Source organism: Zea mays, chromosome 5 (genome assembly GCF_902167145.1).
Source record: "Zea mays cultivar B73 chromosome 5, Zm-B73-REFERENCE-NAM-5.0, whole genome shotgun sequence".
Lineage (NCBI taxonomy): Eukaryota > Viridiplantae > Streptophyta > Magnoliopsida > Poales > Poaceae > Zea > Zea mays.
The window spans coordinates 22001782-22025714 of NC_050100.1; the positions used below are offsets into that span (position 1 = coordinate 22001782).

The 23933-nt window shown below is 43.0% G+C and overlaps 1 protein-coding gene across 13 annotated transcripts; it reads left to right on the forward strand.

The window, feature by feature from the left end:
- The first annotated feature begins 866 nt into the window (after window positions 1-866).
- On the forward strand, window positions 867-20226 carry LOC100502292 (uncharacterized). 13 transcript variants are annotated; one of them, XR_552477.4, is made up of 10 exons: window positions 867-1438; window positions 5198-5304; window positions 5666-6581; window positions 6696-6943; window positions 12500-12626; window positions 12716-12991; window positions 14909-15273; window positions 15383-15694; window positions 18654-18888; window positions 19496-20226. XR_552477.4 is itself a non-coding variant. In XM_008646011.4 (9 exons), coding segments are annotated over exons 3-9 (2142 nt in total). In that variant the 5' UTR covers window positions 1308-1438; window positions 2911-3210; window positions 5198-5302; the 3' UTR covers window positions 19834-20226. The 13 variants fall into 13 exon arrangements, 4 of the variants coding, with proteins under 4 accessions (NP_001350187.1, XP_008644233.1, XP_020393117.1 ...); XR_004849257.1 differs by having other exon boundaries at window positions 907-1438; window positions 12716-12983; window positions 14912-15273; window positions 19496-20090; XR_004849252.1 differs by having other exon boundaries at window positions 907-1438; window positions 15383-18888; window positions 19496-20222.
- Window positions 20227-23933: the final 3707 nt, after the last annotated feature.

The following is a 23933-nucleotide window of genomic DNA, read 5'->3' on the forward strand; positions in this document are numbered from 1 at the left end:
CGGAAGCGACTAGGATTTGAAACCTCTACCGCTAGACGACAACCTGAAATGGCGAGGGAGAGCTGCCTAGGTCTGTTCTCCCGCACTAGCGTCTACAGACACGCCGACGACCCCGCGTCCGGCGCTAGCCTTGCATGCATATGGCGAGATGCACCGAGGATGTCGTGGCCATGGAACGCGTTGCCAGTTCATCTATCCCCTTCGTGTAAGCCATGTCCCATGCCAGTGAACCTAAGGGCCTGCGTCGTGAAACCCAGATGTGGTGACATTCGGCTGCGCGTGCAAGTGGAGATGAATCGCGTGAAGAAGAGATAGGGTATGAGGAAGAGTCTTTTTTCCAAAACAAAAAATAGGAGCCAGATCTAATAAGATATTTTTTCACCTATTCAATAATAGAAAATAGAAAACCTAAAGCTATTCATCATTTGGTACGGTTTATGAAAAAATAGTGAAAGGGCTTGGAAGCAACGAGGAATAAGCTATGTCAAGAGGCTCTAAACTTTAGGTTTGTTCGAGTGGATTGAGGGGATTAAGGGACTGTTTGGTTTGTGGCTAATTGTACCACACTTTGTCTAAATTTAGCCGTTCAAATTGAATAACTAATCTTAGGTAGAAAAGTTAGTCAAAGTATGACAATTTAGACATCAAACCAAACAACCATTAAATCCTCTAAGGGTTTGGCTCAATCCACCCTAACCAAACAAACCATAATCTTAGGTAGATTAAAGTAGATTAAAATTTATTTGTGAGAGTTTTTGATATATTAGGGATTTAAACTCTCTTTAATCCATCCAATCCACTTCAAGAGTACCTAACACAACACCTTCTAAGGGCTAGTATGTGTACTCTAATATTAACGTTAACCTAATTTATATGTATTAAGGTGGATTGTGATAAATACCAAACAAAGCCTAAACCTGGTCGAAATTGTTTTTGCTCGTCTGTTCTTCGTTGGATAACTAGAAAAATTTCCTCCCAAAATTGCCGCCGTCGCCTCCGTGTCCTTCCACGGCAGGGACCCGCCGGAGCATCACCGCCTCCGTCCATGTCGCTCAACCGCCTCAAGGAAACCCTCCACGCCTGTTCCTCTTCCTCCTCCGAACCACGGACCCAACCGCGCTCACCACAGCATCCTGCCCGCCTTCCGCGGAGACCCCCAAAGACGTCCCTTTCGCAGCAGCTCCTCCGCCTCGAGGCCGCCGCCTCTTCATCCTCCTTCTTCTCCTCCAGGCCCTTACAGCTCCCACCCGCCCCCAGGCCCCCGATCGAGAAGCCGCGGGAGGATGTCGAACCGCCGTCGTCGGAGGATGAGGACGAGAGAAAAAGTCGCCCCATTATCCGCCGCTGCCTGCATCCGCCACCAGCGGCCGCCCTCGAGTCCCGCGGGCCATACGAGCCACTTGTGCTCTCGCTGCCTGGAGAGCACCCTGTCGTCCAGGTACCGTACTGCGCCTGCGTCTCCTCGGTAGCAGTAGATTCGTTAGGGATTGTCTCGCAAGAATGACCTGCGCACGAAGTAGTTCTGTTTCAGTATACTAGTAGAAACGGATTTATTGCTACAGAAGTTTGATCATTACAAAGTATTTATGAATACAAACCTCATATAACCACGTTTGTAGTACAAACTTTTCATAGGGGTATTATGATTAGACTAATTATTGGTCAAAGATGACAAAGTTTGAATTTTGAAATACATGACATCTTGTATTTTGGGATGGAATGAGTAGCATAGTTATTAAGGCACTAAGGCGAGTTAAGGCGAGCACCCCCCTTTTACCTTTTAAGCGGTAAGGCGAAGGCGAGGCTACACCTTACCCAATTACTCACATATGTAAAGATAAGAGAACATAGGGAATTAGTCCCAAATAAAAGTTGGATAGTACCAAATAGCAATGTACAAGTTCAACATAAATGAGCATAATAAGCTAAAATTCAGCATAAGTAGTTCTTGATACTCTCATCTCTCAATGAAGTCTCAAACTCTCAAGTCTCAACTTTCGATATCCATCATCAAACTCATCGACAGTGGGATCAACATTGTCTTGTCCGCCTTCTTCCCCACCATTAGCTTCATCATCATCACTCACATCTATGTCATCCTCTGGATCAACCCCAATGTCATCAACACTAGAATCATGTGCTTCTTCTCCATCTTCAACTTGTGTCCTCATTCTTGCACGCCTTGTGTAGGTTTGAGTCTGTCTAGCTTGCCTTGGAAGGTTGCGTCCTTGAAGTGACTCCGATGCTCCAATAGCAACATCAACATGATCCCATGTTAAAGCATTATCATCATTATCGCTGCCTGGATGTACCACCAAGGAGTCTATCCACTCATTGTCCCAATCAAAGTCTTCAATAACTAATGGGTCATAACTTGAGCCGGCCTTCTCCCTTCTCTTTTGGAACCTACTTTTCATCTTCCGTTTGTATGAGGCATAGACCAAGTCATTCAACCTCTTGTGCAACAGCCGGTTTCTCTTCTTTGCATGCATCTATAAATGTTAAAAATGTAAATGCCAAGCTAAATAAGTACCAAGAAATAGATTTGAGCATAACCAAAGTAGCTATTTTGGACTTGCAAATTCAAATGTACTCTAATTCCTTTCACAACCCGATGATGAAGCACAAAGGCTAACCACACGCATTGCAAATCTTTGTAGTTCAAATGCCCGTCCACCATATGCACGCCACCAATCAACTAATACAAATGAACACATATGCCAACAGTTAATAATGGAACACATATGCTGAAATAAGCATTATAAAGCAATCAACCAATCATATATAGTACTTACAAGGGCTTTTTGATTGAATATTTTCGAGTGCCAACTTGTTAGAAAAGATAAGTAACTCTTCGGTCTTCATAATGCATGGCATACTCATCAATCTTGGACCTAATCTCTTCATCAGGCTCCATTCTTGCTAGCACATCATTGAAACAACTCCTTAGCTCTGCAACATATCTAGCAGCCTCTATGGTGGTTTGGTGTGACCCTGAGGAGCGCCTGTCATCCACAACTTGTTTGGGAGTTCTCCGAAGCATGGTTGCAACCTTTCCTTTTTCTTTTTCCATGTTGGATGGTTGTGGAGCTGCTGTTCTAAATTGAAATGCAGCTCTCTTCCTTTTAGCAGCTGTCCCCGAGCTAGGTTGATGTACAGAAGTGGTATCCTGTTGCCCCTGCTGCTCATGACCAACCGCAAGAAAAATAGGTCTGTATCTCTTATTCTTGTCCAAATATGCTTTCATTTCTTTTCCAATCTCTGTTGTTGTCTTAGAACACATTAATGTATCCACAAAACCACCCGCAAGGTGTTCTTTCAACCTTTTGATTCCTCTAGTTGTCACAGTCTTGCAAAGGTTGCATGTGACCTTATCTCGGTTCCCAATTTCTGTCCAATACCCATACTTCCATCCGGGATCATTGGACTTTGCTCTCCGTTTCGGATCAGCCATAGGATCATACGCATCAGCACTACTAGTACCAGCAACATCAGTTTGACCACCACCAACAGAGCCGGCACTCTCCATGTTTTCAGTTCAGCAAGCTACAAATTACAACCAACTAACCAACATCTATTTTAGATACTAGGATTCCAGGAGCAGAGAAGTAGAGAACATATGGCAAAGGGCACAAGCTATACCAGGATTCCAGGAGCAGAGAACCGATGGAGTGTAGCTGTGCAGGAGAGGGCAGACCGGCAGAGGGACTGAGGGATTGAGCACGCGTGCCCGCCCAAGCCTCACCATGCGCACCGCGCAAGCCTGAACTCAGAGAGACAGAGGGCTGAGGGAGCTCGCTGGCGCGCCGCCGCGAGCGCAGCTGCTCCACGCCCGCGCGCCGTCGGAGCTGAGGGAGGAGCACGCTCGCGCGCTGCTGGAGGCCGCCACCACGCCCTGCGTGCCGCCGAGGAAGGATGCCGCCACAAGTGAAGACGTTCCCAGCCGCCGCCGCCACAAGCTCTGACCCGAACCGATGGGTACGCGCGTGCGGTCGACCTAACTTAAACCCCCACTCAAAACCCTACCTACCCCTAAGGCGTCGCCCCGCTGGCGACTTACGCGGGGGCGGACGCCTTACACGCCGGGGCAAGGCGAGCTAGACGCTCTGCTTTCTGCGCGCGCCTTAGCGCTAAAGCGACGCTAAGGCGATGCCTTGATAAACATGATGAGTAATGATAAATCCTACTTCTTGGGAGAAGAGGGAGAGAGAGAAAACGTTGCATAACAGTTTGCCATGTCATATCTTGCTGTTCTTGATGCCCTGCGCCTGCGGTTTATCTCAGTTAAACAAAAATTGGTAAATGAAGATACACTGATAGAGATAGTTCCAGGGAAATACAAGAAGACAATAGTTGACGCCCTGCGGTTTATCTTAGTTAAATACAAGAAGACAATAGTTGATGATGAGCCATCTGCATGCATTTTATATCTTAACTCAACTTTTTACATGTTCCATGGTTGATGAGACGTGCATTATGTGGTTGGTGGACTGCCTTTTTTTTCATCATTTGACCTTCAGGATTTATGTTGGACTATATCTCGAGGTCTCTTTGATAATACTATTATTTACAACGAGGCTGAACTTAATTAATTCTCTGTAGTGAAGCGGCTGATAACTTGTTTTTTCTGGGAAGATAGTTGCCCCTTATTTATTTATTTATATGGTTCTGCTGTGTTGCTATTGTTTCTTTCATAGACTCATCTATTCTACTTTGTCTTCAATGCTGAATTTTTGTTTTTTCTGAATGCTGATAAGCTTTTTCCTGGCTTCAAGAATCATCGCAAATAGTTGCATGATCCATTTCTTTGAACTACACCAAACCACTTAAAATTTACTCGTGGGCAAAACTCAGGCATGGCCATGGATTTGGCAAAACAAGGGTGTTCAGTAGTGCTCAACCAAAAGTATCAGCTATAAGCATGAGGAGTAAATGTGATTTGCACATGTGCACACCATGCTTTTATAGCATAGAGCTATGTTGTTACATTATTATTGTTTCCAAAACATTATACTTCGTTTCTTCATTTTCTCTGAATGGTTTTGCATCTTTGTCCACTATGGGATTGTTTTATGCTGAAATTTAACCCAAACAAATTCAGGCAGTCAGAAATTATTTGCTTCTGTCTCAGCACAAGCCCCTGATGGTTATAATTATTCATCAGTTTAATTTCTGCACTTCTCTTGTCTGGTTGTAGGTGCCCCCATCAATAAATTGCAGGCTACTTGCGCATCAGAGGGACGGTGTGAGATTCTTATACAATTTGTATAGAAACAATCATGGCGGTGTTCTTGGAGATGACATGTGAGTATTCAAAATTGCAGATGATCATTTTCTTTAAGGAGATTGATGATCCTCATTCCATTCTTGAAATAACCTTGAATATCAATCAAGAGTCTATTTTTGATAAATACTTACTCAATCATATTAAATGTTGGTGGGGATCCATATTATTTTAGCAAAGCAACTACTTTCTCAATGTAGTTTGTTGTTGCTGGTGCATAATACTAAGTAAGCTCGGCTTATTAAAGGTTAGCATATGCAGATATATACACTGTTGATATAGTGACAATCAACTCATTCCTACACGTAGAAGTTACCATGCTCTTTGAATCTTATTGCATTTCCTGTTCACTTTTTAAAAATGATTTCTCTTGTGATTTAGGGGTTTGGGGAAGACCATTCAAACTATTGCTTTTTTGTCTTCTGTTATTGGAAAAGGCAATGGCCATGGGCAATCAACAAACAAAGGAAAGATGACTGGTCCTGTACTCATCCTCTGCCCTACTTCGGTGATCCGGAACTGGGAAAATGAATTTTCCGAGTGGGCAGAATTCTCTGTTGCTGTCTATCATGGTCCAAATCGTGATTTAGTTCTTGGAAAAATTGAAAATCAAGGACTGGAGGTACTCATTACCAGTTTTGACACTTTCAGAATTCATGATAAGGTTTTATGTGGTATCTCGTGGGAACTTGTGGTTGTTGATGAGGCACATCGTCTCAAGAATGAAAAGTCCAAGTTATATACAGCATGCTTGGGGATAACAACTCAAAAGCGGTTTGGTCTCACGGGGACCATAATGCAGAATAAGATCATGGAATTATTTAATCTATTTGACTGGGTCGTGCCTGGCTGCTTAGGGGACCGAGAACACTTTCGAGCTTATTATGATGAGCCTCTAAAACAGGGTCAGAGGCTAAGTGCTCCTGAGAGATTTGTTCAAGTTGCTGATGCGCGCAAGAAGCACCTTGTTTCCATTCTTAGGGAATTCTTATTGAGAAGGACAAAAGAGGAGACAATTGGACATCTTATGCTTGGGAAGGAGGATAATATTGTTTTCTGCAAAATGAGTGACGTTCAAAAACGTGTTTATAGAAGAATGCTGCAACAACCTGATATACAAATCCTTATTAATAAGGATGTCCGCTGTAGCTGTGGAAGTCCTTTACCTCAGGTTGAATGTTGCAAGAGAACTGAACCAGATGGTGTTATATGGTCTTATCTTCACAGAGAGAACCCTGAAGGCTGTTCTATATGCCCCTTCTGTCTTGTTCTTCCTTTCCTCGTCAAGCTTCAGCAGGTTTTTCCCACCCTATGTTATTTGGAATGACAGCAGCAGCAGCAACAACAAAAACCTGTTCATTATTTTTGACACTTTTTTTTGAAAAAACTGATATGTCTTCTTGTACTGTAGATTAGCAACCATCTGGAGCTGATAAAACCTAATCCAAAGGATGAGCTTGAAAAGCAGAAGAAAGATGCTGAACTTGCAGCTGCTGTCTTTGGTGCAGATATTGACTTAGTTGGTGGTACTGCTAAAAGTGAGAACTTCATGGGTCTCAGTGATGCTGAGAACTGTGGAAAGATGCGAGCACTAGAAAGGCTTCTGTCATTATGGACTGGACAGGGTGACAAGATTCTTCTTTTCAGTTATTCTGTCAGGTTGTTCATTTATGCACTAACATTTAGCTCATAAGCTGGCAGCCTAGCAAAGTTATATTGTCATGCACTTTAATCCCATCGGTTCCAATTTATATCGACATTTAGCCCCACTGGTCTACCAAATGCTCTAGTTATTACTTTCATGCCTCAATTTAATATTGTTTACTTCTCAAATCTCTACTCCTTTAAAGCACCGGTTCCATGAAGCGTGTAGGTTGCTCCTCTATGCCGCGTCTCGCCTAACAAACTCAGAGAGATAATGATGCTGACACCTGGATAAGCCTTATCTTGCCTAACAAGCCCACTAATTTTGCTATAAATCTCTAATCCCGCCCTCCTCTCTCAACCGCTCCCCTTCTCTCTCGTGACTATGAGGCGCTGCCGAGCTTCAGAGCTGCGCTGACGTTGGAGAAGCCCGACCTGTTCCTCGGGAAGTTGGCCATGTGCTGCGAGCTGGTGGATTACATCGCCTCAGCCATCGGCAAGTTCCCGGAGCATGTCGTGCCGGAGGTCATCAGGATGGTGTCTGTGAATCTGTTCAGGGTGCTGACCCCTGCCCTGAGGGAGAACAAGGCGCTCGAGTCGTTCGATATGGTCATATGGAGGAAGAAGAGCCCGGCATGGACCCGGCGTGGCCGCACTTGCAGATTGTGTATGAGCTGTTCTTGAGGTTTATTCAGTCTCCCGAGACGGACACGAAGCTGGCCAATAGATACATTTTTTTTGAAAAAAAACGCAGGAGGACTGCGTTTTAGATATATATTAAGAAGAGAGAGAGAAAGGTCTAAGAGACCCAAAAACACAACAAAGCACTCCCTATGGAGGCCAGTAACACTCGTACATGAAATGATCCATAAAAAACACCCACACACACTCCCTAGTCCCTACAACAACCTATGCAGGCGGGCAGCCAAGAAGGAGAGCCCTTTGGCTCCAGCAATTTCCCAGCCTCTTCTTTCCTCATCTGCATGCTCCATAATCAGAGGAAGGCTGGGAGACCCTCCATCAAAAATGACTCTATTACGATGCTTCCAAATCATCCACGACCCTAAAATGATGAGGGAGTCAAGACCTTCCCTGACCAAACCATTTACTGTCTCTGAAACCATCTCCCACCAATCCATAAAAGAGACTGCATCTGGCTGAGGGGCTAAACTATGCAGCCCGAACTTTCTTAGCAGGTTGTACCAGAAAATCCTTGAGAAGACACAATTCACAAGCAAGTGGTTCAGGGTTTCCCCTTGCTGGTCACATAAAGGACATCTGATAGGGTGATTCAATCCCCTTTTTGCCAAGCGATCAGCTGTCCAACATCTATTTTGGGCCACCAACCAAATGAAAAAACAGCATTTTGGTGGAACCCAAGATCTCCAAACCCTTTCATAGTGCCCAAATGTGGTAGATCCAAGGAAAAGACCCATATAAGATGATTTTGCAGAGTAGCTACCATTCGAAGATAAGCTGAAAATATGTCTATCCTCAGTGTTAGGCTGCAGCACAAAATTTGCGAGAATATTCCAGAGGTGTAGATAATCTACAATGGCACCAACTGTAAGAGCTCCTTTGATGTCTGCAATCCATCGTCTGTTCAATAGGGCCTGCTGCACAGTTCTTCTGTTAATAATTCTTTTTGGAATAATGCTGAATAATCTTGGAGCAATATCAGATACCCTTTTGCCATGGATCCATTTATCTATCCAGAACATGGTGTTGGTCCCATTCCCCACCTCAGAGATCAACACCTTGGAGAAGAAGGAACGGGCCATGCTAGGAACTTGAATGGACAGGCTAGACCAAGGGCGTCTTGGGTCAGTTTTTTGCAACCAAAGCCATCGCATGCGGAGGGCCCAGCAGAGCTCAGGAAGGCTAGCAATACCTAGACCTCCAAGCTGCAACGGACGACATACTTTTCCCCAAGCCACCAAGCAATGCCCTCCTTTCACCTCTTTTCTTCCTCGCCAGAGAAAACCTTTTCGTATTTTATCAATTGCTTCAATGGCCCAGTGAGGGAGATCGATTGCCATTGCCATATAGACCGTCATGCTAGTGAGGACATGCTGCACTAAAATTCTTCTCCCTGCTCTACTCATCAGATCGGCCTTCCAGCTTGGTAGGCGGTCTGCAATTTTGTCCACAAACTGCTGAGCCTGATTCCTGGATAACTTGTGTAAAGACAAGGGGAGACCCAGATATCTGCAAGGAAAGGTTGCAATCTCACAAGGCAGCCAGCTCCGGAGTTCCTCAATAGTCTCCTCGGGGCATTTGATAGGGTACACATTTGATTTCTGTGGATTATAGCAAAGGCCTGACGCATCGCCAAAAAGCTGGAGGATGTCAAGAGAAGTTGAAATATCTGTAGCTGTAGGGTGTAAGAACAACGCCACATCATCTGCATCCATCGAGACTCTGTGAAGCCTTTTCCTTCTTGATAGTTGCTGGAGTAGGCCAGCTCCCTCAGCTTTGGAATACAGAAGGCCCAGAACATCCATAGCAAGGATAAATAGCATCGGGGAGAGAGGATCTCCCTGCTTGAGTCCTCTTCTATGCGTAATCAGTTTACCCGGGACACCATTGAGCAACACCTGAGTAGTGGAAGAGGCTAATAAGCCACATACAATGTCTCGCCAGATATGTCCAAAACCCATTTGCTGCATTACTTCAATTAGGAAGGGCCAAGAGACAGAGTCGAAAGCATTGGTTATGTCCAACTTGAAAAACAGTCTTGGCATGTTATGTTGATGGAACAACCTTGAGGTTTGTTGCACTAACATGAAGTTGTCCTGGATGAACCTTCCTTTTATAAAAGTGCTTTGACTTGGGGAAACCATCGCATTCAATCTTTTTGCCAACCGATTAGCCAGAATTTTAGTAATCAGCTTTGCAAAACTGTGCACAAGGCTGATTGGTCGAAAGTCCTTAACCTGATCAGCCCCATCTGTTTTTGGAATCAATGTAATGTATGCCGTGTTGAGTTTACTGAAATGATCAAACTTCCTGCTCCAAATAGCAGCCAAGGCAGCCATAATATCATCTTTTATAGTGCTCCAGCAGACCTTATAGAACCGTCTAGTGAACCCATCTGGACCAGGGGCCTTATCTGAAGGGAGCTCACTGATGGTTTCCCAAACCTCATGCTCAGAGAAAGGAGAGTCAAGGTCTGAAAGCGCATGTCTTGGCAGACCAAGGGCTTCAAGATCGATTGTCCTTTCTCTGATCCCATTCTGACCAATGAGAGTGGAGTAGAAGTCATCCACCGCCGAAGCTTTGTCAGTATGGTTTACAAGGATGCGATCTCCATCCACCAATTTAGTGACCAGATTCTTCCTTTTGCGATGCCTTGCGTGCACGTGGAAAAACTGAGTTAGCATCTCCTTCTTTAAGCCATGTGATTCTTGATCTCAGTCTTGCCATAGTTCGCTTGAAAGAAGCAAGCAGCAGGGTCTGTTTTTTCAGTTTATTTTTGAGCCAGACCTCAGCCGGGGAGAGGGTTCTAATATCCTGCGCCATCTCAAGCCTGTGTAACAACTCCTTTGCCAAAGCCAACTGAGATCAAACATGACCCACCCGCTTCTCACTCCAGCCCTGCAACCGTTTAGCTGTCACCTTAAGTTTCTTGTCAAGTGTCAGGAAAGAAGAATTGTCATTTTCCACCGAGTCCCATGCTGCCTGGACAGTTTCCTGGAATCCTTCGATTTTGGTCCAAAAGGACTCGAAATGAAATCTACGTTTCCCAAACATGTTATCTTTAAGTCCCAAGATCAGGGGGCAGTGGTCTGAGTCCAGAGAGGCTGCACTCTGAAGGAGGGCATTTGGGAACATTATTTCCCAATCAACTGAGCAGAACGCTCTGTCCAGTTTAACCAGGACAGGATTATCCTGTTGATAAGACCATGTGTATTTGCGTCCATGAAGAGGGATTTCCTTGAGAGCTAAATCATTAATCATTCTTCTAAACCGGCCCATCATGGCCCTGTTGATATTGGAGTTATTTTTGTCAGATGCCTTATAGATGAGGTTGAAATCACCGGCCAATATCCAAGCACCCTCACATGCAGCTCTTACATCTTTGATTTCCTGGAGGAACAGAATCTTTTCACTGTCTCCCAGTGGACCATAGACACAAGTCAACCACCAGGTATGTCCTTCCTCATTGCAAAATTGGACTGAAATACAGTGAATGTCAATTCTATGCTGTCCTGTATAACCAATATGCCGCTTCCAGGCCATAAGCACTCCCCCACTTGCCCCAATTGATGGGAGGAAAACATAAACAGTAAAATCTGCACCTAGCATAGAAAGGATAGATCCTCTAGGGACAGTTTGCATTTTAGTTTCCTGAATACAGATCACATCCACCTGGGAGGAAATCACCAATTCTTTTACCGAATCTTGCCTTACAGAAGAGTTCAAACCCCTCACATTCCAGATCAAAATTTTTGAAGGATCCATAAAAACACACAGCAGCCAGACCGCCAAAGAAGAGAGACAGGGCTCTAATGAGTCTCTATCGCTGCTGGGAAGGACCAGCCAAACAGAGCCGCCAGGGCCTCCACATGGATTTGTGGGAGAGGGGATGTTTGAAAAGCTTAGCATATTCATCAATGGCTTGTGGGCTAATATCACCAGAATCATTGATGATTAGCAGGGTCTTCATGGCGTTTTTGACAGCTCTGCTACCCCAGTCTTACATGCTGAATTCCACTCCTACTCCAGCTACTCTCCTGCTTCGACGAGGAGCAGCCAGCCCTAAGGATGTCATTTTCCTCCGACTGGGCTTTGGAATTGGGAGAATTTCAGATGGCCTTTTAGTGATTTTGTTGAAGAAGTCCACCTTTCTTGCTTCGTCTTGTGCCTGGTCACTTAGGGCCATATCAACCGAAGCAAGGGCCATAGGTCCAGGACCCGGTTTAGGCAGGGCCAGCATTGGTGGCACATCATCTGGAACTAAATTGCAAACCATAGCATCCATCATCCCAGTTAGCATACCAATAGATACATTGACTACGAATATTGATACATAAATAGTAATAATGACCTTTCTAGCTGCCACTTCCACACTATGGATTGTTAGTAGTGTGTGAACTTTGTCCAGTGCCCATTTCATTTATTTTTTATTTTCACTCCAGAATCTGGCAGTTATTTTCTTCTTCTTCTAATCAAATTGTAATCGGACCTGTTTATTGTTCTGTTTGTTCCTTCTAGAGTTAGGCTTTTATTCTAACTGGTGTTTAAAATTTCCTCTGTACTTGTCCGCGTTCGATACCATAATCTCAAAATTAGTCTTTCTTCAAGTATCTTGAGAATTGTACTTATTTGTAGAAGCTTGGAAAACGATTGGTGAGAAAATACTTTAAAAAATGGGTCCTGCTAAAACAAGTCCAGTTTGACCAATCTACTTGTCATTTGTCAAGTCACAATTCAGTTTCATATCATTATCTTGGATCTTTGTAAGGCCCTGTTAGTGTTCTCACAGTTTGCTTGGCCTATTTTTAATTGATGGCTTGTAGCATCACTGTATTTGGTTACTTGATTTCATTTATTTCTATTTACATGCAGGATGCTTGACATACTAGAGAAGTTTCTCATAAGGAAGGGTTATTGCTTTTCACGCTTCGATGGAACAACTCCGATGAATGCACGCCAATCACTAGTGGATGAGTTCAACAGAAGCCCTAGCAAACAGGTCAATTTTGGTGGATGTGGATTTTTTTGTACTTCTAACAAAATTTTGAAGGCCATAGTTGAGTTAAGTGGTTAAATTCTTTTATGCAGGTTTTCCTTATATCTACTCGAGCAGGTAATTTAGGTGTAAACCTTGTTAGTGCTAACCGCGTGGTGATATTTGATCCAAGTTGGAACCCTGCCCAAGACTTGCAAGCACAAGACAGATCATTTCGGTATGGACAGAGACGGCATGTTACAGTATTTCGCCTACTTGGTGCCGGTTCACTTGAAGAGCTCATTTATTCTAGGCAAATATATAAACAGCAGCTTTCCAACATTGCAGTCTCTGGAAAAATAGAGAGGCGTTACTTTGAAGGTGTGCAGGTATTTTCTTAGCCATAGAAGTGAAAGAAACGCAACACCAGGATATTAAATTGCTTGTCTTGACCTCTAGTATCAATGGGTTGTATATTTATATAGGAAGAAACCTCTAATAACAAGAGGAATCCTACTCGGTTATAACATCCTAACCAACTTTGACTCTAAATGAACTGGACGCATGCAGTCCTGTTCTGTTTTATCTTTAACCTCTAATCTGAGTCGGTTTCTAATCTAGCCCAAGAGGATCGTGGACAACTAAGGTTGTAGCCTATGTATAACATATTCTAACGTCCCCCTTAATCATAACTTGCATAAGTTAAGATTGTCTTTGAATGAAGCTAACTTCAACATAGCCAGTGCCTTAGTAAAGCCATTTGCAACTTAGTTCTTTGTAGATATAACTCTGACCTCCAAAATTCCTTTAACTACTCTTTCTCTCACAAAATGAAAATCAATCTTAACATGTCTCAGAGGACCATGAATCCTTGGATTTGATATAAGATAGGTAGCTCCAATATTATCACACCCGATCCTTGCACCAAGAGGACAAGGAATCTTTATTTTCTTTAAAATAACCGGATTCGCATGAGCTCTGACGTGGCATTAGTTATGGCTTTATATTCAGCTTTAGTGAGGCTGTGGGCTCTTGCGAGCACTCCAAGATACCCGATTTCTACCAAGATATACTTCAAAGCCTCGTATTGAGTGTCTATGTCATCTACCCAATCGGCATCAGAGAACTAGAGAAGACACTCACAAGCATGGAGGGAGACTTTACAGTTTTGAGACCATATCCAAGAGTTAACCTGACATTTGTGAGAATCCTCGTCACTATAGTCCAATTATCATTAGTGGGCGCATGCAAGAATTGGCACACCTTAATGATTGAAAAACTCAAGCTGGATCGTGTCAAAGTCTAAGGCACCAAAAATGCTTCTGTACCTTATTGCATCCTCTAACTCTATTAGTTCACCTTCTACAATCCTTAACTTCTTCTGAAGTATTGAGCGGAGTCGTAGGCTTGTAATTCATCATTCCAACTCTACCAAACAAATAGGAAGCCTATTTAGTCCGAGACAAGTGAATACCATCACCGATTTTTTGTATCTCAATTCCAAGAATGTAATGCAACCTCCCCTAGGTCCTTCAATGAAAATTCTGAACTCAAATCTTGAAAAGTAGCATCACTAGCATCCGATGAATAGCTAGCAACTATAATGTCATTAACATAGACCAAGAGATATATTGAGACATTTCCCTTCCTATAAAAGAATAAAGAACAAAGAGGTGTCCACCTTTGAATCTTGAAAACCTAGATGCAACAATTTATCACTAGGTACTCGGCTCTCAGAGCTTGCTTCATACCATAAATAGCTTACACACATGATTGAGCTGTGACGTGCTCTCAAATCCACCAGGTGGCTGCTTCATGTAGACTTCCTCCTCCAGAATGCCATGAAGAAACGTATTATGAACATTAAATTGCCTCAATATCTATCCTCTAGAAACCGCTAAGGATAGAACAATTCTAATAGTAGCTACTTTGACCACAAGACTGAAAGTCTTCTCATAACCTATGTCATATCGTTTCTTAAAACCCTCCGCTACTCTGGTTCCATGCACAGAAGGAGGCTGGGGTACTGTGCGCAGCAGGAGTTTGGTGGTCTGGTGTTATGCCTTTTAGGCATTGTACTTTGGTCCATTTTGGACTCTTTTCTTCTCTTAATTTAATGATGTGCAGCTCTCCTGCGTGTTCAAGAAAAAAAAACCCTTTGCCACTAGCCTGACTTTATATATATATATATATATATATATATATATATATATATATATATATATATATATATATATATATATATATATATATATATATATATATATATATATACTTGCAGTCAATAACATTCTTGGCCTCATCAGCAGGAACTAGATCCCAAGTGTTATTTTTTCATCAGCGCATCAAATTCAGCATTGATGGCGTTCTTCCAAAGTTCCAATTGTCGTCACCTAGAGCTTCAGACATGTCTTGAGGTTCACCGGTGGTGGTAAAACAACCATATTTAATGAGTAATTTTTCCATCTTGTGATCTTGTCCGAGGACGCTGGTCTATGTAAATAGTGAGAACGGGAGGTCGGTGGGGTGATGGAGTTGTTGGTCCTGATGAAACCGTGCACTGATGTCGAGTCATCTGAAGGTTCTGTTGCACTACTTTCTGCTACTTAAGGGACCGGTAGAGCTCGATGATGTTGCTGCATTGTGATCAGGCGCATCAGAGACATGATCTGTAAGACTTTGATGTGTTGTTTGATCTGTACAGGATTTAGCTTCATTTGTCCTCCTTTTGGTTCCTTGCTGGTAAAACAGGTGAGGTGAGACAACTTGTTTTTGTGCAGACACGCAGTGCTGGTCTGGTTGCTGTATCTACGCACCACCCTCCTGAACTTGGGTAGAGCTTGTACAACATCTTCTAGCCTATCACCAATAACACTTCATGATTTTCATTAGTAGTATTGTCATATGAATCATTAGACAACGAGTTCCCATGTTGTCAAAGTTCGATGAAGGTAAAAGGGTGCAAGACAACATATTGATTTGGCCCTTAGTCTAGCATCAACATTAGGGTGAAGCCCAACAAATGGAAAAACTTCTTCATCATATCCTACCAAAATGTACGAGACAAGTTATTCATCATGTCCTTCCAGAATGTATGAGACAAGTTCTTCATCATCATTAGTCTTCTTTGCAGATGTCATATGATCTACAAGAAATTTCATCTTGGCAATATATTTAGCCACTGTTATGTTACCTTTTCTTGTGGTTGCTAGGGTAATCTGTGTGTTCATGGTTCGAGCTCTTGACTGCTACGTGTAGGACTTCTGTAGTTCTGACCCTATCTCATGAGGTGTTTCGTAGATGTAGGTTGTGTGATATCCTGGCTCCAGTGGATGGTGACATCCTGGCCAAGGCTTAATAGAATTAATAGAGTACTCATACCAACAAGGTGCATCTTCTTTTTTGGAAGCCTATCTCGAAAGAACCTCTGGGTTAAGCGTGCTTGACACAGAGCAATCTTGGTATGGGTGACCGACCGGGAAGTCTTCTCGTGTGCGCATGAGTGAGGACAAAGTGCATAAAAGACTTGTGTTGGTCTGTGAGGATGGTTTGTGGTCCTAGAGGGCTGCCAGGAGTAAGTACCGCTGGTACGGGAGTAGACAGGGTGTTACAAGATGGCAACCTGACCCATGGCTTCCCGAGTCATGAATGTCATGAGGAAGCCAAAGACCTGTTGTTGGAGCGTGACCCATCGGATATACACCGGGTTGACGTCGTAGGTCATCTTGCCATCCTGCTTGACGACGAGGATATTCTCATCGGGCGGCCGGGCGCTACAGCCATGCCATCTAGGTAGCCTTGTAGCTTTTTTTTTTTAGATAATGGAAAAATCATCCGACCTTGGCCTCAAATGAGGTTACGGCCATTTATTACAAGGGACGGAAGCATATTGCCAAAACTCCTCCTATGACCACTTCAGAGAACCCCAACTAGCCAAATTAAAGAACTTCAGCTATCGAACCACAGCTACTACATAATTAAACGCAACGCAGACCCCCATCCAAAATTGCTAAAGAACTGTAGTAGCACCCTCTTCACATTACGACATGAAGACTTTATTAACTCTTGGTCCTCCCTTCTAGGCTGAAGCTGAGACCAGAAGCGGCACCAATATGTTGCCCTGAAGGTTACCTGCACACATGATTTAGGAGATGAATTATTGAACACCACATCATTTCTACTTAACCAAATAGCCCAACAAATTGCCGATGCAACGGTTAATAGTAGGTTTCGAACTCTGGGAAGCCTCCCGCTCGCCCAAACCCCAAACAAATCATTAACATCCCGAGGAGGTCTCAACCCCGTGCTTATCTGAATCAACCGCCAAATGAATGACGCATACAAACAACTGAAAAATAGGTGCTTTATTGTCTCCGGTCTACTACAAAAGCAACATATCTTATTCCCATTCCAATGCCTCCTAGCCAAGTTATCCTTTGTTAATGTTACCCCTCTTTTGAGGTACCACATAAAAATCTTAATTTTCAGAGGAAGCCTAAGTTTCCAAAGGTCCTTATTATGCACCCCCAACCCATTGTTAAGAGATGCCAGATACAGAGACTTAACCGTAAACATATTCTCATCGGGCGGCCGGGCGCTACAGCCATGCCATCTAGGTAGCCTTGTAGCTGCGCGCCTCTAAGGATGGGTTTGCACTTTCCTTGCCCTAGGAGAGACGTCGGTACTGTGGAATTGGATGTCGTCGTGGGATCTTATTGCTGGTGAGGTTTATGTCATCTTCCTCTTGATCAGGACATCAACTAATAGATGTAGGAGGTGGATCTGATTGTCATATAAGAAACACGACACTGAGATATTATATTGCTTGCCTTGACCTCTAGGTCTATAGGGTTGTATAACCGCCTATTACAAGGCTTTGTCCCCCTTCTTAGTTGCAAGGGGGCAGCCAAGAAGGAGACTGGAACTAGGCTTTGGCCCCCTAAAAGCTAAAAGCCAAACCAAAGGACTGGAACTAGGAAGCAACTTTTTTCAAAAGCTGACTTTCTCGCAGTGTAAAACTGAAAGCACCTCTAGACCTGCTTTTAGCGGCTTTCGGATGGAACTATGAAAATATATATGGAAAAACTTTTAGCGGCTTTTAGTGGGTTCTACCAAACAATTTTATGATTTTTAACAGCTCATAGCTTACAACAACTTTTTTCACAGCTCACAGCCCACAACAACTTTTTTCACGGCCGCAGCTCAACCAAACAGACCCTATGTATAGCATATTCTAACAAGAAGTATCTTGATAGTTGATACCATTAAATGGAGGACATAAATTGCTTTCCAGGGCATTTGCATTGGTACAATTTTGAGCTGGCTTGGAACAAAAGATGATGAGGATGGGGTTTATTTACTCAATATTCTTGGATAGACGTAGTCATGAATTAATTTTTTTGTCCATTCTATGTGGCACGTAACTTTACAGCTACACCAAAAAGGATCATGTTATGTTCTTTTTGTGTTCTGCTACGACTGTGTTTGCCCAAGTTAATCATTGCATTTGGTTCAGTTCCATAAACATTTTCCATGTTTTCCAAAAAAAAAGCTCTAACAGTGTAAGAAATATGTGTTTTTCATTTTCTTCTTATCTTCAGAGATGTGTTAGGATTGAGACATTTGATAAGGACTTCATACGTTTAGAAATGTTTCAAATTTCTGACTGTTATACACCTGCTTTTTGGTTCCAAGGCCCAATCAGGATGTTAAGTGTTTGAAATTCATACATTGATGCTTCATACCTCGGTGTATTGTTACAAGTGACACTGTAATCCACAGAATAACATTACGCATAATTGTTGTTAGATGACATTTGAGCAAAACCAAGCATGTCACCACCAAACGAACTTCCTATGCAGTTTTTTTTCTCACATCAGCATATGTTAGTTTGAGATTTTAAGTTTGGGCTGTTTTAGCTGTTGTGGGTGTGGCAGACCAGGTGCAATCTCGACTGCACAATAGTTTAATTCGGATTGGCCTTTTGGTAGTTGTAAGTTAACAGCTTACTGACTAGATATCTGGTGTCCATTTTGGATAATTCTGATTTAGGATGACAAGAAATTTCAAGGTGAGCTCTTTGGGATCTGCAATCTTTTCCGTGACTTGTCCGATAAGCTTTTTACTAGTGAGATTATTGAGATGCATGGAGAACATGGCAAGAGTAGTGCAACAGAAGCAACAGGGATAAGAGAAATAGTCGATACTGATTTATTTGGTTCACAAGAGAATAGGAAGTCTTCCACAGCAACAACACATACGGATGATCAGAAATTGGTTGATTTTGGTATGCTCTTTCTCTGAAAAATTACTTGGTGTTTACCATATAATATACTCATATAATATTACCGCAGCTATTAGCTTCAAAGGCTGATACAGAAAACTAGTTACTCATTTTAGATGCAATCTATACCTTTGGAGATACTTCTCAAAAGATTTTGAAATACTGCACTGTTCTGTTCTTTGTTTATCTGTACCTAGTATTCAAGGGCTGCTGTTCAATGTGTCGATTTCTAGTTTTGGGATATTTGATCTTATTCAGTCACAGTTCATCATAAATTCAGAGCAGCTTGGTTTTTCCGCGAACGTGCCTTAGCACGTCTTCATTCAGATTCAGGTAGCTTGCATTTTGTACACTAAAATATAAACTGCTTAAAAAGTTGAACCATCATGTTATTTTACGCTGTTTTGGAATATCAAGCTATTCTTTTGTAGCCAGAAGCTGAGCAGCTGTTTATGGGTCCAGCTATAATTATGCAGTGATTCTCTTCGCTGAAAAGTGAAAAACCTGTCAAAATATTTTCTCCCTTTGACTCCCGGGTGTATTATGTAACCTCTCTTCCCTCTCACTGATCCATTTTATTTTGAAGTAATAAATCTGGCCTGTCTAACAGGGATAGTTTATGCCCACCGCAACGAGGATGTCGTGAACATGAGGACAGACGGAAGAGAGAAAGGTGGAGCAGACGAGACTGTCCAGAGCTCCTTAGAGGAGCTGCTTAGTAAGAATGAAACAAAGCACACTGCCATGGAAAAATCTTATTCATCGGAGGAGAAAAGGGAAGTGGCAAGATCTTATTCACTGGAGCAGAAAAAGAAAGAGTTTAGCTGCATCGCATCCTTCATGGGTATGGATGACCTTGAATTTAGCAAGTGGTTGCTATCAGCCTCACCGCACCAGCGGTCTGAAGTGCTGCAGGACTACAGGAGGAAGAAGAAAAATCAGAAATGATGATGCAGGTCCTCGGAGCTAACCGGCTACCGCAAAGCTTTGACGTAGTGATTAGCTTGTGTAGCTAATTGTGGTAGTTATGACAAGGGAATGGTAGTAAAATTGACCCGTGGCACCGATCAGTATGTATGTCTGCAGCCCCGCTTATTTTGAACCTTATATTGGTGCAAACTGAGCTCAGCAAGGCCTTGGTCACTCTCCCTGGCCGTTTTTTTTCGGTCAGGTGAAATATAATCTGTATTGTGTCTGTTAGTTCCTGTTCAGCTGTCTAAGCCTTTGTGTAGCGAGTCTTATCATGTTAGGTGGCTTGCAATGTTACCTTGGTCTGTACTAATCATTTGGATATCGTAGTCTTCTCCGTACTAAAATATAATTCGTTTTAGATTAAATATACATTCATTCGGTAACTTATGAATGTAGTTTGTCTGTGTGTGGCTACATTCATTGGAACGAGTTATTTACAAACATTACACTCCCTTACAACGTAGTTTTCAACTTTAGAACCGTGTCTTTGCCTCTCTCAATTTTAGAACCAAGATTCACTGTCCAACTTCAAATCCATCATTGTGGCTAAACTACCGAACCTGGCGTCTGCTTCCCTTTCTTCCTCGACAGACTGCCAGCGGTCCAGCTCGCGCACGCAGCGCAGACGTAACGCGAATGCAGAACCATGGGTCTGCCTTATAGTCGCACGAGATCCGGTAGCACTGCTCACACTAGGCGTCGTCGTTGAAGAGCGCCGTGCTCATCGCAGCCATGTCGATGCCGCACCCGGTCACGGGCGAGAATTTTGCAATTATGGCACCGCCAAGGGCGGGCTTCAGAAACATGGCACGCCCATCACCGCAATTGCATTCGTGGCATTATAATCTTAGCCGATTTGAACATTTAGCATCGGACCCTGGTAATGGTCATTAGCTCAGCTCACTTTCTTCCAGTGCCCTCGCGCCGTTTCTTACCTGGGCGCCGTTACTCCCTCCCTGGTCGCCGTTACTCCCCGAGGCGAGGGTTCTCTTCTGTTCGTCTTGAGTGTCTGTGTTCTTCGACTGGCCGTCGTCTTCCTCGCTCCTTCCTCCCCAGGATCTGTTCCTCTCGCAGTGCGGTGCCTTCCTCCCATCGCCTGTCCCCTACCCCCGCTGACCAGGCTCCGCACCTGCGCTATTGTTGTCCATTGCCGCCCCGACCACGCTGGTGAGACCTCTTACTTCGGTAACCCTAGGGTTTGCACAGTTGGAGGCTGCCATGGAACCTGCCGCGGAGCTATGTTCCCAGAAGCTGTCCGCGGCCGTTGATGCCGCCCTTGACACAATGAAAGCTTCATCTACCGCCTGTATGGTTGCTGGTGATTATTGCGCCACATTTTCCTTAGGTAATGATGTGGTTTCTACTCTTGATGTTCTTGAATCCGCTGTGGCGGCGGAAAAAAGTGCTATGAGTTCTTACAGCCAGGCGAGTGCAGCCGTCGATTGTGCTAAGGAGACTATTGCCAAATATTGTGAGGTTTGTATTCTCAAACTATTCTTGTGCCAGGCAATGATTGAGATTGTTTAGCCCTGTCATTGAAATGCGAAGTGAGTAAGTGTTAAGTGAGGAAAAGTTTGTGATTATTTGTGGTTTTCAAACATTGCTGCTATTTACCTGATGCCCGGCAATGATTGAGTTGCACAAAAAATATTTACATGATGCTTGTGCTCATGTGAGATGATGTACTAGCCTAGCCCTGTGATGTTTTCTTTGAAAAAAGTGAACTGTATACTACACTTGTTGGTTTTATGTTCAAAAATAACTGAGGGCTATGGCTGTTTAGAGTGGGCTAAGGCTGATTCAGCCTGTTTGATGTTGTGCCATGTTTACAAAATTCTCTAGTAGAGTTGAGACTAAAAGTTGCCCTATGATGATTTCTTTGAAAAGAGTGAACTGTATACTACACTGAAAATTTACAGAGGGCTATCGGTGTTTGAGCCTGTTTGCTGGTCTACATTCTTGATAGGGCTTTTTTTAGCCTTTCTGCTGGTCTACATTGTTGATATGGCTGTTTTGAACTGAGGGCATAAGAAACTTGTCAGTTCCAGAATCTTGTAGGTTCCCAGGTTGGTTCAGTTCAGTTGTTAGTTTCATGATCAGCCCTATGATGTTTTCAAACTGAGGGCATAAGACACTTGATAGTTCCAGAATAAACTTGTTTCCTAGGTTCGTTCAGTTGACTTGTTAGTTCCAGAACTTGATCATATGGCTGGCAATAGTCTGATGTTATTTTTTTTTCAGGTTAACCAAAAACTTGCGCAAGCACTCAGATATTCTCTGTCTCTAATGAGTGATACAGCTAAGAAACTACAAGAGACTGCCTCTTTGTGCTACACAGATGAAGATGTTGTCGACGGTTTCAATGTGACTCAAGTGGCTCGTTCCTTGGACGAGTTAGCTGAAACACTAGAAGTTACTGCAATTGACTGTCAGGTCTCGATGATGGATCCAACAACTATATTAGAAGCTGGCTATGGTAGCGAAGATAGTGCGGTGTGGGAGGACGTATTCCGTGACCGAGAAATAATGAATCAGCCATTGGAAGTGGAGACACTAGCTGAGCACTGTGCTAAGTGGGGGCTTAATTACAATGAGATCAGGGATAGATCTGTGTAACATCTTATCTGTGTAACATCTTCTTTTGTAGTGCTTTTGTAACACTGGCTATGCTTTTGTAAGCTGAACTTGATCAGTGTAACACCGACAGTGGTTATGTAACACTAGCTATGCTTTTGTTGTTATCTTGCAACCGACATGGAACTTGGCTGTTATCTTGTATGAAATGGAATGAAATAGTATGGAACTTGGCTGTTATCTTGGCTGTTATCATGTATGAAATGCAATGAACTTGGCTGTTATCTGTATGAAATGAATTGAAATGCCAGAAAGAAGGGAGGTCATGCCAGAATTTTGAACTACAAATAATTCAACAGAAATAACCATAGTACCATAGTACCATACTACTCAACAGAATTTTGAACTACAAATAATTCAACAGAAATAACCATAGTACCATAGTACCATACTACTCAACAGAATTTTGAACTACAAATAACCATACAAATTAAACAGAAAAACCAAAGTTCGGACACGAGCCTGTGAACTACAAATAGTACCATAGAACCATACTACTCAAACAGTCTTCTTTCTAGGTGTGATTTTTTTTCACTAGGACACGAACTACATGTTCATCTTGTGGCGACGAAGGTCTTTCAATAAGTTCTTCATTAGCTGTTATAATTGCCTGTGAGGACTCAGGGACATCTTCATTCTCTTCGACACCAGCCTGTGAGGTCTCAGCTACATCTTTGGGGAACCAGCCTTTAGTTGAATTCTTCCTAGGCTTTCTCTTTCTGTTATGCCATATTTAAACTGAACAAGTTAATATCAGAAAATAGAAAGTATGGTCAAATAAACTGAAATATATTTAATGTAACCTTTTCTTTGTGCCATTTAATGGGCATTTGTAGCTTGCTTTCCTGTGCCCTAGTTCACCACAGTTCGGACACTTGAACTTGCCCCTAATGCTTTTCTTACCACTGTCATCGTTAACTTTCTTTTTAGCACTACCTCCCTCAAGGCATCCTTTGATCCTATTTTTCCTCTGTCGACCCACAGCTCGTTTTCCAATTGGAGCACCCACTTCTTTTGCGAAAGGAACGTCTGGCCAGAATGATTTGTCACCCACAGGTGGAATAACTCTTGAGTAGGCGGTGGTGAAATTAGCAACAGAATAGTAGTCATTTACAAAATCCTCCATCCTGACATCCCTAAATTAGCAACAGAATAGTAGTCATTTACAAACCTCAGCAATGTTGTTAGTCACGTAATCACACTTGATATCTGTATTGAAGCCACTTCGGTACCAAAGATAGTCATGATGCTCCTTTAGCCAACTGCTTACCCTTGGTATTTCTTGGATGCTGCTAAAATAGTGGTCGAAGACTTCTCTCCTATAAGCTCTAGCAGCTGGATACATGTACTCAGACCCACCAAACTGCTTTATGTAGTTCTGTATGAGATGCCTAAAACATTCCCTTTTCTCGGCATAAGGGAAGACATTGTTCATAGCATTT

What these genes read in the sequence shown, in the direction of transcription:
- LOC100502292 (NM_001363258.1), top strand. Translation starts at nt 1,046, where the DNA reads ATGTCGCTCAACCGCCTCAAGGAAACCCTCCACGCCTGTTCCTCTTCC. An exon ending in ACAGAAGCCCTAGCAAACAG is followed by an intron (nt 12,627 to 12,715) that starts GTCAATTTTGGT and finishes TCTTTTATGCAG; the next exon opens with GTTTTCCTTATATCTACTCG. An exon ending in GTTACTTTGAAGGTGTGCAG is followed by an intron (nt 12,992 to 18,653) that starts GTATTTTCTTAG and finishes ATTCTGATTTAG; the next exon opens with GATGACAAGAAATTTCAAGG.